The sequence below is a fragment of the Lolium rigidum genome, chromosome 3 (genome assembly GCF_022539505.1).
Source record: "Lolium rigidum isolate FL_2022 chromosome 3, APGP_CSIRO_Lrig_0.1, whole genome shotgun sequence".
Lineage (NCBI taxonomy): Eukaryota > Viridiplantae > Streptophyta > Magnoliopsida > Poales > Poaceae > Lolium > Lolium rigidum.
In genome coordinates, this window is record NC_061510.1 from 116624890 (window position 1) to 116640332 (window position 15443).

At 47.3% G+C, this 15443-nt stretch overlaps 1 protein-coding gene across 3 annotated transcripts; it reads right to left on the reverse strand.

The window, feature by feature from the left end:
* Positions 1–443: 443 nt before the first annotated feature.
* LOC124698062 lies at positions 444–3279 on the reverse strand. 3 transcript variants are annotated; one of them, XM_047230587.1, is made up of 3 exons: positions 2955–3279; positions 1023–2564; positions 444–938 (listed from the first exon to the last, which is right to left on the reverse strand). In XM_047230587.1, exons 1-3 carry the CDS (start codon positions 3018–3020, stop codon positions 744–746), a joined length of 1803 nt encoding a protein of 600 aa, XP_047086543.1. In that variant the 5' UTR covers positions 3021–3279; the 3' UTR covers positions 444–743. The 3 variants fall into 3 exon arrangements, with proteins under 3 accessions (XP_047086543.1, XP_047086541.1, XP_047086540.1); XM_047230585.1 differs by having other exon boundaries at positions 444–932; positions 993–2564; XM_047230584.1 differs by having other exon boundaries at positions 444–2564.
* Positions 3280–15443: the final 12164 nt, after the last annotated feature.

The window sequence follows — 15443 nt, forward strand, 5'->3', positions numbered from 1 at the left end:
AAAAAGATCGCAAATTCAAATCATACACGATTATACATACAGTGTCTGTCAAGTGTTCATCCTTCCATGGGGTAGAGTGCAAACGGCAAAAGCTAGAATCATGAGATGAACAAAAAACACTCACTCTGTTCCAATTAATAAAGCGCCCTCCTATTTCATCTTTTCTGTTTTGATGAAAAATTACTCTTACAACATGAAGATTGTTGATAATATAATTAGCATCAATAAATTTTTTTTTTCAATACGAATCCAACAATATTAACAGATTTACTGAACACAATTAAGATTGTATTGCTCAATTTTTTAAATCAAAATTTCTGTTCAAATACGCATCCAATACTTAAAGGTTAAAGCTGAATGTCTGTGCTACTTAAGTAGCCGTACTAGAAGCAGAGCAGGGACAGCAAGGGCTGAACAACAGGGCAGGACAAGGGAGAGAGCCCTATGGAGGACAAGTAATTGCACTGTAACAACAAGCATTCAAGAAGATGCAACCAAAAAATTTCCCTTCCACAGCATACAAGAATCTCGGCCTATATTTTCTTCATCGAGTTTTTCTTCTTCCGACCCCCCCACCCCAATTCACAAACTGTACAATGGCGAGTTCTTGTCGAATAATTCAAACGCGTCCGCCTCTTCCCGCCAGCTTCTTGGATCTTCTGTCCGTCCCGCATCAGATCGCACCTGCCCGCGTCGCTGTCTCTAGCATGGCTGGCCGGAATCAACCCCATCCCGGCCAACCGTCAGCAGCTCATCGCCTCGCATTTCGCCGGGAGGGACCGCTCGAACCCGCCGCGGGACAGCAGGGTGCCCACCACCGCCAGGTCGCGGCAGAACACGCCTTGGTACACCGGCGCCGCGCTCGAGATCGTCGGTGCCGGCGAGGACACCGCCGTCTTGGACAATGCTGGTGGAACAACCATCGCGGCAGCCTTCTCCTTTTGTTTCGCCGGCACTGCCCGCACCGTGCCACAGCTGTTTTTGATCGCAACTCTATCAGTCTCACCGCTGTTCGGATTCACTGGCATCGGTGCTGCTGCCAGTTGTTGTTTGGACGACGCCGCTGCTGCGTCGGCAGCAGCCGCCGCGGCCTCCCTCGCCCTCTGCCGACCGGCAGCCTCCTCGTCGATCACGGCGGACATCAAGAACGAGTACCCCTTCTGCAGCATCCTGTAGAGCAGCAGCGCGGACATGCGCGCCTGGTCGCGCACCGCCTCCAGGTCGCGGTGCTCGTCCACCAGCTCCAGCCGCTCCCCGAACACCACGGCGCGATCAGGCTTGAGCTTCAGCGACAGCAGCAGGTGCGCGCGCTCCAGCTCGGACCGCGTGCACCCGCGCCGCACGCCCAGCAGCGCGTGGTAGTCGATGCCGCCCGCCTCGCCGAGGGCCACGCGGCCGCGGAGGCCCTGGATGCGCGCGATCAGCTTGCGGTGGGCGCCGGCGATCTCGCGGTACCGCACGCCGCCCTGCGGCCGCCACCTCGGGCCCGGCAGCTTGCCGTCGCGGAGCGCGGCGTCGTATAACAGCTTGAGGTGGTCGAGGTCGCGGAGGGAGTCGCTGAGCGCGCCCACGGACTGGAGGAGGTCGGCCCGGGCGCGGAGCGCCGGGATGTAGGCCGGGTCCAGCGCCAGCGCGCGGTTGCAGTCGGCGATGGCGTCCGCGGGGCGACCCCCCGCCTGGAACGCGGAGGCCCGGCCGACGAGGCAGGCCGCCGCGAAGGTGTGCGGGAGCACGCCGCGGCGCGCGTCGAGGATCTTGGAGAAGTGGCGGACGGCCTCCGCGGGCAGGCCCGCGTCGAGCGCCGCCATGGCCGCCGTGCGGCGGCGGAGGAGGAGCTTGACGTGCGCGAGGAGCTGCGAGACGGCCTCAGACTCCACGGCCGGGATGATGAACGCGGAGCCGGACTTGGAGGACCTGCCCGACGGCACCGACTCGACGGCGGCGGACGAGGAGGAGGAGAAGCTGTCCTCGGACCAGCAGACGCTCTCGCGGCGGAAGGCGGCGGAGGCGAGGCGGCGGCCGGTCTGGAGGAGCACCATGGCGTCCTCGATGAGGCCGAGGTGGAAGCAGGCCTGGCCGAGGACGAGGTAGCGCCACTGCGTGTCGGTGCTGGGGTTCTTGGAGAGTCCCGCGAGGACGCGGCGCTTGAGCTCGGAGACGTCGAAGCAGCGGAAGTTGCGCGCGGTGCCGGCGTCGGCCTCCGCCGCGTCGGAGCGGTGGCGGTCGGGGGAGAGGAGCTTGGCGCGGGAGATGGCGCCGAGGTCGCCGGAGCTGGAGGAGGAGAGGGACGAGGAGGCGGAGGAGGAGGAGGACGAGGTGTCCTCCCCGGAGGCGCAGGACTTGCCGCAGCTGGGGATGTGGTCGCGGAGCATCTCCGCTACCTCGCGGTACCGCCGCAGCGCGAGGAGCGCGCGCGCGCGCAGCTCCAGCGCGGACTCCATCCGCGGGGACAGGTCGAGCGCCGCGTCGACCAGGCCCAGCGCCGCCACGGCGTCCCCGCCGCCGGACTCCGGCGCCGCCGCCGCGAGAATCGACCGCGCCTCACGTAGGTACCTGTCGATCACCTGCCCGAATCATCCAAACAGAAAGATGAGATTTTGTTGCACAAACAGAGAAATGCTGACCGAAATTAAATTTCCGGGGACAAAACAACAACGGAAACCAACGAAAAGACAGAGTGCGCTCGGATCAAGTGGTTCGATCGATCTTGGGGGGAAAATACAACAAGAGGCGCACTAAGCTGGGAAGAAGCAAATGGTTCATGAATCGAAGAAATCGTGGTGGCATTTTGTTGATTATGGAGGGCGGCCGACCAAACTGCTTGTCTCGAGCCAAGGTTCTTGGCAAGCGTGCGGTACGACGGAACAGTTGATGAACAGAGTAGCAATAGTTGTGGCAAGACCTTGCCGGTGGGATGGAACTCAACCCAAGGACGGAGATAGATGCGTACTGACCTTCCTGTTGCTGTGGAGCCACTTGCGCTTCTTCTCCGGAGCGGGAGAAGGCGATGAGACCGCCATTGCTCTGCACGCATCAATCGGCGCACACCCAACCGAAGCTAGATGTATCCCCAACGAGGACAGGGGACGCGTTGGAGAAGGGAAGGTGGGAGGGAGAACAGGGGAAGGAAGAAGAGAGGGGAGGAATGGGTAGGCAAGAGAGGAGAGATGAGGTTATTTATACGGATCCAGTCCCAAATCTACCAGCTAGAGACGAGTATTTTACTGGGTTTGAATGAAGAATGGGTAGGGTGGGGAGGTGGAAAATGGGGATGGGCAAAGGGAGAATATAAATGGCCAACAAACAGGCCGAGAAATGCCAGCTTTGACTACAGCTCCATCGCTGCTTTCCCTTTGAGAGAAAGCTTGGATCCTAGCTGGCCAAGATGCCTAGCCAACACACCTCCCCTTCCGTCCTCGCTCCCAGCACAGCACATCACAGGCCCGGTTAAAATTAAAAAGGATCTCGCTCGCGTAGGGTGGTGTAGCTTTCCAAAGTGCGGAGGGGAGAACAGTATTGCTGACCCACTACTCATCCTCTCCCTTGCTCTCCACCCAACTATTTTGTCCCCTTTCCTTTCTTTTTTTCTTTCTCTTTTCTTTTCATTTTTTTTTTGACTTTGTGTGATTCGTTTATTCGATCCTTTATTTTAGGTTATCGATTTTAAAGCCGCGCACTCTTTCGATTCAACAATCAACAAAGTTTTATGTTGCGTATGATTATGCGCAGCTGCCTGTGTGCGCACATGCTGAGTTGCTAATTAGAGACTGACCATGGTGCCGGAACAGTCATACTGTACATTTATATTCGTAATCGTACTCGTTATTTGGTGTCACAAAGCCTGCGGATATTTAACGCCGCTCCTACGTACGACCTACCACGGCAACGGGGTGCAGGCAAATACCAAAATACTTTTCAGAAATACTACCCTTGTCGCTGAAGCCTTGTTTACTTCTTTGTCATTTCCACCCCCAAAAGGTGTGTATACCTTATTTACTTCACTTGTATTTTCACCACCAAAAACTTGGAAAACACACATATATTATGAAGATGTACATGTAGATTTTTTTATCGAAATTTTCGAAATATGACTATTTGGTAGAGAGAGCATGTGCACCTAAAAGCCGAATTGAATTTCCGAATCTTTAGTCAGACCCAAACATATAAAAATATTTGAAACTGTGAAATTTTAAGAAATCATAGTATTTTTTAAATACTTCAAAAAAATATTTTGCTACCAACCATAGCCATAGGAACGGGAATATGCTAGCTGGCCACATTCTTTTAAATACTCTTCACAAAATATACTAGCCGGCCACATCCAGAGTGCTACTCAACGTCGAGCCCGACCCGCCCTTCTAACATGATTGTGGGCTTCGACGAGGAGACCCGCTCTCCCCCATGATCTTTATCCTCGCAATCGACCCTCTTCAACGCATCGTCTCCATGGCCACTCAGTGGGGCATCTTGGGCCCCATTCGTGCTAGGAGGACATAGTGCCGTATCTCACTATACGCGGACGATGCGGGCATTTTCGTGAACCCCTGCAGGGAGGAGCTCCACGCCCATACACTTCATTCTTGACTGCTTCGGCAAAGCAAGCGGGTTTGTTACCAACATGAACAAGACGGAGGTATTCCCGGTGCGTTGTAATGAGATCGACCTGGAAGACATTCTTGCTCACTTCACGGCTAAGATTGCCAGCTTCCCTGGAAGGTATCTAGCCCTCCCACTTCATTTCACACGTCTTCGCAAGGTGGACCTATAGCCTCTCATTGACAATATCGCAGGCTGCCGGGCTGGATTGGAAAGAACCTTGCGCGGCCGGGAAGAGTTACTCTTGCGATGACAGTGCTCATGGCAACCGGAATCTACCACGCAACTTCCATCCCCTTGTATAAGTGGGAGCGAGATAAGATCAACAAGATTGAGAGGAATTTTGTATGGGCGGGGGACGAGGGGGAGCATGCCGCCCAAAGAAAGGCGCTGGTGAACTGCAAAACTGTATGTATGCCCAAAAATCCTAGAGGGCTCGGAATGCCGAATATTGAGAGATCCAGACGAGCGCTGCGTCTTAGGTGGCTTTGGCTCCAATGGAAGGACCCCGAATGCGCTTGGGCTGGCTCTAAGCTTCCATGTGATGATGCAGACATGGCTCTTTTTAGGGCCTCCACCAAGATCATCATTGGCGATGGGGAGACTACCTCTTTCTAGCATGGCAACTGGTTTGATCGCGGACCACTCTCCCAATGGACGCCCGATCTCTTCAATTTCGCCATCAGGAAAAACCGCACAGTGGCAAAAGAGTTGCGTGAAAACAACTGTATCTGCTCTGTTACCAGGATTACCTCTCCCGTTCAGTTGGTGCAATACATTGAGTTAGGGATACCTTTCAGACAACCGTCCCTCGTCCCTGAGCGACCGGACTCCCTCCCCTGGCAGTTGTCCACGGATGGTACATATGGTGCTAAATCTGCTTACAACGCTCTGTTCTTCTGCTGCCATAACTGGTTCGACGCCAAGATTATCTGGGCTTCTCATGCGGAGCCGAAATGCAAATTCTTCGGCTAGCTTGCTCTCCAAGGGAAGCTACGGACCGCGGACATGTGATGGCGTGTATTTCACACGTTCTTTGGGGAACCCCAAGAGGAAGGTATGATGCGCACAGCAGCAAGTTTTCCCTCAGAAAGAAACCAAGGTTTATCGAACCAGGAGGAGCCAAGAAGCACGTTGAAGGTTGATGGCGGCGGGATGTAGTGCGGCGCAACACCGGGGATTCCGGCGCCAACGTGGAACCTGCACAACACAACCAAAGTACTTTGCCCCAACGAAACGGTGAGGTTGTCAATCTCACCGGCTTGATGTAACAAAGAATTAACCGTATTGTGTGGAAGATGATTGTTTGCGAGAGAAAATAGTAAAAACAAGTATTGCAGCAGATTTGTATTTCAGTATTAAAGAATGGACCGGGGTCCACGAGTTCACTAGAGGTGTCTCTCCCATAAGATAAAAGCATGTTGGGTGAACAAATTACGAGTCGGGCAATTGACAAATAGAGAGGGCATAACAATGCACATACATGTCATGATAAGTACGGTGAGATTTAATTGGGCATTACGATAAAGTACATAGACCGCCATCCAACTGCATCTATGCCTAAAAAGTCCACCTTCGGAGTTATCGTCCGAACCCCTTCCGGTATTAAGTTGCAAAGCAACGGACAATTGCATTAAGTATGGTGCGTAATGTAATCAACAACTACATCCTCGGACATAGCGCCAATGTTTTATCCCTAGTGGCAACAGCACAACACAACCTTAGAACTTTACGTCACTTGTCCCAGGTGTCAATGCAGGCATGAACCCACTATCGAGCATAAATACTCCCTCTTGGAGTTAAGAGCAAAAACTTGGCCAGAGCCACTACTAATAACGGAGAGCATGCAAGATCATAAACAACACATATGCAATAACTTGATAATTAACATAACATGGTATTCTCTATCCATCGGATCCCGACAAACACAACATAGAGTATTACGAGATAGATGATCTTGATCATGTTAGGCAGCTCACAAGATCCAACAATGAAGCACAATGAGGAGAAGACAACCATCTAGCTACTGCTATGGACCCATAGTCCGGGGGTGAACTACTCACTCATCACTCCGGAGGCGACCATGGCGGTGTAGAGTCCTCCGGGAGATGAATCCCCTCTCCGGCGAGGGTGCGGAGGAGATCTCCAGAATTCCCGAGATGGGATTGGCGGCGGCGGCGTCTGCGGAAGGTTTTCCGTATCGTGGTTTTTCGCATCGGGGGTTTCGCGACGGAGGCTTTAAGTAGGCGGAAGGGCGAGTCGGAGGGCGACGAGGGGCCCACACCACGGGCGGCGCGGGCCCCCTTGGCCGCGCCGCCTTGTGGTTTGGCCACCTCGTGGCCCCACTTCGTATGCTCTTCGGTCTTCTGGAAGGTTCGTGGCAAAATAGGCCCCCGGGTCTTTGTTTCGTCCAATTCCGAGAATATTTCGTTACCGAGGATTTACGAAACCAAAAACGACAGAAAACGACAAGCGGCACTTCGGCATCTTGTTAATAGGTTAGTTCCAGAAAATGCACGAATATGACATAAAGTGTGCATAAAACATGTAGGTATCATCAATAATATGGCATAGAACATAAGAAATTATCGATACGTCGGAGACGTATCAAGCATCCCCAAGCTTAGTTACTGCTCGTCCGAGCGAGTAAAACGATAACAAAGATAATTTCCGAAGTGACATGCCATCATAACCTTGATCATACTATTTGTAAACATATGTAGTGAATGCAGCGATCAAAACAATGGTAATGACATGAGTAAACAAGTGAATCATAAAGCAAAGACTTTTCATGAATAGTACTTCAAGACAAGCATCAATAAGTCTTGCATAAGAGTTAACTCATAAAGCAATAAATCAAAGTAAAGGTATTGAAGCAACACAAAGGAAGATTAAGTTTCAGCGGTTGCATTCAACTTGTAACATGTATATCTCATGGATAATTGTCAACATAGAGTAATATAACAAGTGCAATATGCAAGTATGTAGGAATCAATGCACGAGTTCACACAAGTGTTTGCTTCTTGAGGTGGAGAGAGATAGGTGAGCTGACTCAACATAAAAGTAAAAAGAATGGTCCTTCAAAGAGGAAAGCATCGATTGCTATATTTGTGCTAGAGCTTTTATTTTGAAAACATGAAACAATTTTGTCAACGGTAGTAATAAAGCATATGAGTTATGTAAATTATATCTTACAAGTTGCAAGTCTCATGCATAGTATACTAATAGTGCCCGCACCTTGTCCTAATTAGCTTGGACTACCGGATCTTTGCAATGCACATGTTTTAACCAAGTGTCACAATGGGGTACCTCCATGCCGCCTGTACAAAGGTCTAAGGAGAAAGCTCGCATTTTGGATTTCTCGCTTTTGATTATTCTCAACTTAGACATCCATACCGGGACAACATGGACAACGAGATAATGGACTCCTCTTTAATGCATAAGCATGTGGCAACAATTATTATTCTCATATGAGATTGAGGATATGTGTCCAAAACTGAAACTTCCACCATGATTCATGGATTTAGTTAGCGGCCCAATGTTCTTCTCTAACAATATGCATGCTCCAACCATAAAGGTGGTAGATCTCTCTTACTTCAGACAAGACGGACATGCATAGAAACTCACATGATATTCAACAAAGAATAGTTGATGGCGTCCCCGAAGCATGGTTATCGCACAACAAGCAACTTAATAAGAGATAAAGTGCATAAGTACATATTCAATACCACAATAGTTTTTAAGCTATTTGTCCCATGAGCTATATATTGCAAAGGTAAATGATGGAATTTTAAAGGTAGCACTCAAGCAATTTACTTTGGAATGGCGGATAAATACCATGTAGTAGGTAGGTATGGTGGACACAAATGGCATAGTGGTTGGCTCAAGTATTTTGGATGCATGAGAAGTATTCCCTCTCGATACAAGGTTTAGGCTAGCAAGGTTATTTGAAACAAACACAAGGATGAACGGTACAGCAAAACTCACATAAAAGACATATTGTAAACATTATAAGACTCTACACCGTCTTCCTTGTTGTTCAAAACTCAATACTAGATATTATCTAGACTCTAGAGAAACCAAATATGCAAACCAAATTAGCAAGCTCTAAGTGTTTCTTCATTAATGGGTGCAAAGTATATGATGCAAGAGCTTAAACATGAGCACAACAATTGCCAAGTATCAAATTATCCAAGACATTTTAGAATTACTACATGTAGCATTTTCCAATTCCAACCATATAACAATTTAACGAAGAAGAAACTTCGCCATGAATACTATGAGTAGAGCCTAAGGACATACTTGTCCATATGCTACAACGGAGCGTGTCTCTCTCCCACAAAGTGAATGCTAGGATCCATTTTATTCAAACAAAACAAAAAACAAAAACAAACCGACGCTCCAAGCAAAGTGCATAAGATGTGACGGAATAAAAATATAGTTTCAGGGGAGGAACCTGATAATGTTGTCGATGAAGAAGGGGATGCCTTGGGCATCACCAAGCTTAGACGCTTGAGTCTTCTTAGAATATGCAGGGGTGAACCACCGGGGCATCCCCAAGCTTAGAGCTTTCACTCTCCTTGATCATATTGCATCATACTCCTCTCTTGATCCTTGAAAACTTCCTCCACACCAAACTCGAAACAACTCATTAGAGGGTTAGTGCACAATAAAAATTCACATGTTCAGAGGTGACACAATCATTCTTAACACTTCTGGACATTGCATAAAGCTACTGGACATTAATGGATCAAAGAAATTCATCCAACATAGCAAAAGAGCGAAATAAAAGGCAAAATCTATCAAAACAGAACAGTCCGTAAAGATGGATTTTATTAGGCCACCAGACTTGCTCAAATTGAATGAAAGTTGCGTACATATCTGAGGATCATGCACGTAAATTGGCTTAATTTTCTGAGCTACCTACAGGGAGGTAGACCCGGATTCGTGACGACAAAGAAATGCTGGAACTGCGCAGTAATCCAAATCTAGTACTTACTTTACTATCAAAGACTTTACTTGGCACAACAAAACTCAAAACTAAGATAAGGAGAGGTTGCTACAGTAGTAAACAACTTCCAAGACTCAAATATAAAACAAAAATACTTGAGTAAAAATATGGGTTGTCTCCCATAAGCGCTTTTCTTTAACGCCTTTCAGCTAGGCGCAGAAAGTGTAACTCAAGTGTTATCAAATGGTGGTGCATCTACAGCGGGGTTTGGAGTTTTCTCAACCATGCATAGTATATTGGATACATAAGTTTCAGCGTCTCCCTTTTCATTAGTCTTGGGCTTGCTACTCTCATCGAACAAATTTTCAGGAACAAGCCAAGCATAGTTATTTTCTAGTGCATCATTCATAGCTAGGAGTTTACATGGTATTGGTGCTTTGATCTCCCCACCATCATTAGCATTATCGGTATATTTCATTCTATACATATCTATTTTTTCAAGTGTTCTTTTAAAGTCGGTATAAAAGCCAAGCCTCTTATGCTTAATAAAAACTTTTCTAGCTTCTATAGCTATATCTTCAAATTCTCGCACTAAGACTTTTAGAACAAAATCTCTCTTCTCTCCCCGCTCCATATCGGAAAGTGTAAGAAACATGTGTTGTATCATGGGGTTGAGACTAATAAATCTAGCTTCCATCATGCGCACCAAACAAACGAGAGGCATCTTCATAAGTAGGGACAGCTTTTGCAAGTGGTATATCTTTAAGATCTTCATGCTTACTAACATGGGTGAAAAATTCTTCTATATTATCTCTTCCAATTATAGACCCTTGTCCCACAGGTATATCTTTTACAGTAAAATTAAGAGGAAACATGTTGAAATAAGTAAAGCAAATGCAAGTAACTAATTTTTTTGTGTTTTTAATATAGAGTGCAAGACAGTAAATAAAGCAAACTAGATAAAGTAAATGCAAGTATACTAATTTTTTTTGTGTTTTGATATAATGCAGCAAACAAAGTAGTAAATAAAATAAAGCAAGACAAAAACAAAGTAAAGAGGTTGGGAAGTGGAGACTCCCCTTGCAGCGTGTCTTGATCTCCCCGAGCAACGGCGCCGAGAAAATATGCTGGCGTGTAGTTGACGTGGGAGTTAGAAATCTTTGTGGTGTAGCTTTTCTTCGGTTCACGACAACGGCGCCGAGAAAATATGCTTGATGGCGTGTATTTCACACGTTCGTTGGGGAACCCCAAGAGGAAGGTATGATGCGCACGGCAGCAAGTTTTCCCTCGGAAAGAAACCAAGGTTTATCGAACCGAGGAGGAGCCAAGAAGCACGTTGAAGGTTGATGGCGGCGGGATGTAGTGCGGCGCAACACCGGGGATTCCGGCGCCAACGTGGAACTCGCACAACACAACCAAAGTACTTTGCCCCAACGAAACGAGTGAGGTTGTCAATCTCACCTGGCTTGCTTGTAACAAAGAATTAACCGTATTGTGTGGAAGATGATTGTTTGCGAGAGAAAATAGTAAAAACAAGTATTGCGACAGATTTGTATTTCAGTATTAAAGAATGGACCGGGGTCCACGAGTTCACTAGAGGTGTCTCTCCCATAAGATAAAAGCATGTTGGGTGAACAAATTACGGTCGGGCAATTGACAAATAGAGAGGGCATAACAATGCACATACATGTCATGATAAGTACGGTGAGATTTAATTGGGCATTACGACAAAGTACATAGACCGCCATCCAACTGCATCTATGCCTAAAAAGTCCACCTTCGGGTTATCGTCCGAACCCCTTCCGGTATTAAGTTGCAAAGCAACGAGACAATTGCATTAAGTATGGTGCGTAATGTAATCAACAACTACATCCTCGGACATAGCGCCAATGTTTTATCCCTAGTGGCAACAGACACGGCACAACCTTAGAACTTTACTGTCACTTGTCCCGGTGTCAATGCGGGCATGAACCCACTATCGAGCATAAATACTCCCTCTTGGAGTTAAGAGCAAAAACTTGGCCAGAGCCTCTACTAATAACGCAGAGCATGCAAGATCATAAACAACACATATGCAATAACTTGATAATTAACATAACATGGTATTCTCTATCCATCGGATCCCGACAAACACAACATAGAGTATTACAGATAGATGATCTTGATCATGTTAGGCAGCTCACAAGATCCAACAATGAAGCACAATGAGGAGAAGACAACCATCTAGCTACTGCTATGGACCCATAGTCCGGGGGTGAACTACTCACTCATCACTCCGGAGGCGACCATGGCGGTGTAGAGTCCTCCGGGAGATGAATCCCCTCTCCGGCAGGGTGCCGGAGGAGATCTCCGAAATCCCCCGAGATGGGATTGGCGGGGGCGGCGTCTGCTGGAAGGTTTTCCGTATCGTGGTTTTTCGCATCGGGGGTTTCGCGACGGAGGCTTTAAGTAGGCGGAAGGGCGGAGTCGGAGGGCGACGAGGGGCCCACACCACGGGCGGCACGGGCCCCCCTTGGCCGCTCCGCCTTGTGGTTTGGCCACCTCGTGGCCCCACTTCGTATGCTCTTCGGTCTTCCGGAAGGTACGTGGCAAAATAGGCCCACGGGTCTTTGTTTCGTCCAATTCCGAGAATATTTCGTTACTAGGATTTACGAAACCAAAAACGACGAGAACAAGAATCGGCACTTCGGCATCTTGTTAATAGGTTAGTTCCAGAAAATGCACGAATATGACATAAAGTGTGCATAAAACATGTAGGTATCATCAATAATATGGCATAGAACATAAGAAATTATCGATACATCGGAGACGTATCAACATGCTCTCCATCAGGGGATTGCCCCACCACCCTCTATGCTCTTTGTGTCTTCGTGTGCCTAAAACAGATGAGCACCTCTGCGAAGACTGCCCATTTACTGTGGTGATGCATGTAAAATGCATACATGAATTTTATCCTTTATCATATTGAATTCCCACACATTTACAACATATATGATGTTATTACCATGTTTTACATTGATTTATGGGGATTTATCAATGACCCCCTTTATTTAGTTTATAACTCGGCACAAAATTCTCTGTTTTGTGTATTTTTCACTTTCAGAGACATATACAGAGTCAAATTAATCTGGGATTTTTGGAGCGTCATTATTTCATCGGGAGAAGCACCCTGAGACCTGGATGGGCCTGAGGCCCAAAATATCCCAAATGGCACGCCCAAACATGTAGGGCATGCCACCTGCCCTCTTTCAGCTGTCGATCATCAAAATCGCGTGATCTTTTCGCCCACCGACATATTTTGACCTAAAGATCACTATATATATGCCCCAGAAGAGTTATCGGGAGGAGAGATGATTGGGAGGAGAGACCAGAGGCTGCAGCAGAGAAGATTGGAGGGAGAAACTCCGTCGAGATCACCGTCAGAGGGATCTCCACCTTCTCCAACGTTTTCATCATCATCCCCATGATCAAGGGAGAGTAGTCCACCTCTGGACTACGGGTTTGTGGCAGTTGCTTGATCTATTTCCCCTATGTTCTTCATAGTTTTTAGTGCCATATGAGCTACCTCACATGATTATGACTATATTTGTAATACATATGTGTGGCGGATCCTTATTCTATGATATTGTGCTATGAGATTTGATCGTATTATGTGTAAGATGTATTGATGGATGCATATTATGTACCCCATTCTTAAGTATTTTTTCTGAACCAACATCTATGCAAGAGCGTGTGTGGGTGATGTGTGTATTAGATGGAGTAGCATGGTTTTAGTGATTGAATAGTGACAACAAATTCATGATCTATTATGGCTTTTTCTTTTCTTTTGCTACCTCACTAGGGATAAAGTGAATGCATGTGCTATGTTCATCACATGACAAAATGATGATCTTGTTTGGTCAAGGTAGCATATTTGATATCCAAACATCATGCCAAAGTACTTATGGCTATACCGTGTTAATTCTTAATACAAGATTGAATGGAGTTTTCCCTTTCTTGTGGAGTATAAGAGAGATGTGTTGTATCATCTCTATGTTAGGACGTCATATCCATATGAATGCTTGCTTACTCATATTATTGTTTTGCATCCTCATATCTCATTGATGAATTGCTATTTGTTCACAATAACTTAAAAGAGAGAATAGTTAAGTGAACCCATGAACCTCGGTACACTTTTTATCATAAGAAAAAACACATTTATATTGCTTTTATCTTATTTCCTATTTGATGCACTATTTTAATCCGAAAATACAAAAATATTAACTTTTGTTATTTGCATCCAAAACATAACACTCTGCACTTGGAGTCCCAACGTATCAAGATTCTTTTTGGCATTGTTGTTAACCGTCATCATGTGGCCATCTGAAACTTGGCGAAATCCTAGGACAATGATGACACCCCCGACCTTTGACTCGCCTTTCCCTCCATCTCTGCGTGGTGGGACACCATGATCACCGGCAAGCCTAAGTGGAGCCAAAGACGTACAAGCGACCGCTTCCTATATGTCCATTGGAATGCATGGAAGGAACGTAATCGCCGCATTTCCCTGGATGTCGCCTTACTTATCTCGAGGTGGCGAACATCGCAAGGGAAGACATCCTCCAGCCATGATCGTGCCTTTAATTGCTTCGGGCTAGCCATCCGGGCTAAGCCAGATAAGACCTTTCTTGGTTTGTTGACGGTGGTTTGTGGCATATGCCCACCTTAATGTGAATATGACATCCATGTACAGTTTGGTTGTGTTTCCCTATTGCTATATGAAAAGGCAGTGCTCCTGAGGGCTGCTTCAAAAAGAATTATTAATATGATGTAGATTTTTTAATCTAGAGAAAAAATGTGAAGATTTGTAGGGATATCTCGGGATTATCTGTCGAGAACCGAATTAAACGGACTACTGAGAATTTTCCGGGTGTCCGTAATAATTGCCTCTGATTCCCGTAAATACACAGTAAACAAGACCTGAATCTACAGTACAGTACCGATTCCAGCCTTTGCACAATGTGCATACTGTATACTACGTACTACGTACCCGGTGGGAGTTTACTGCAGCGAGCGAGTAAATTACACCCGAAGTACACCATCTTGCGTCCAATGTGATAGTTTGGTACATCATCTTGCAAACCGTGAGACCGCCGTCCACCATCTTTCAATTTGCGTGATGGTTTGGTCCTGGCCAATCAGGAGGCGACGCGTGGATGCCAGGTGGCCAATGGAAACGCACGCTGCTGCGTGGATGGTTTTGCACTTAGCCCCCGGTCGGCCCGAACCATCGCCGATCCCCCGCGCGCTGATTTAGGCAGTCGCGTCTTCTCCGCGCGTCCGGTTCTGCTCCCTGTCGTCTCCGCGCCGCCGTGAGAAGCTGTCGCGCCGCCGTCATGCCGCCGGAGCTGCGCGAGCGGATGTGGAACGAGGATCCACCTCCCTACGGTATGCTATTCCTCGAGTCCCTCCTCTGTCTCCCTGTGCCTTGTATTCGCCGCCTGTACCGTAGCGCCCGTCGACGCCATGGATTCGGAGGTCCGTCAAATCCTTGCGTCATGGGCCCCGTATAAGAACCATCGTCGACTTGTTCAAGAGCAGCTGATAGGAGTCAAATCCGTGGGTTGCATTGGCCATTTGTAGCCGAGTTTTTGCGGAAGAACATGTCATTGTTTTCGTTCAATATGATAATCAAAAGCACCATTACTGCATATTGTGTGTTGTTTAGCTTAGTTTAACCCCTGTGCATGGAGTAGAATCAAAAAGTTTCAAAATTCTGTTCGTTTGTAGAATCCTTAACTCTGAATTTTATGACTGCAAGTGTTACATGCTCATGTCGATCTGTATTTGTTTGCCAATCTTTGTGTGTGCATGAGATAGCATTAATTTATCATTGTTTGATTTTCAGTGGTGCATA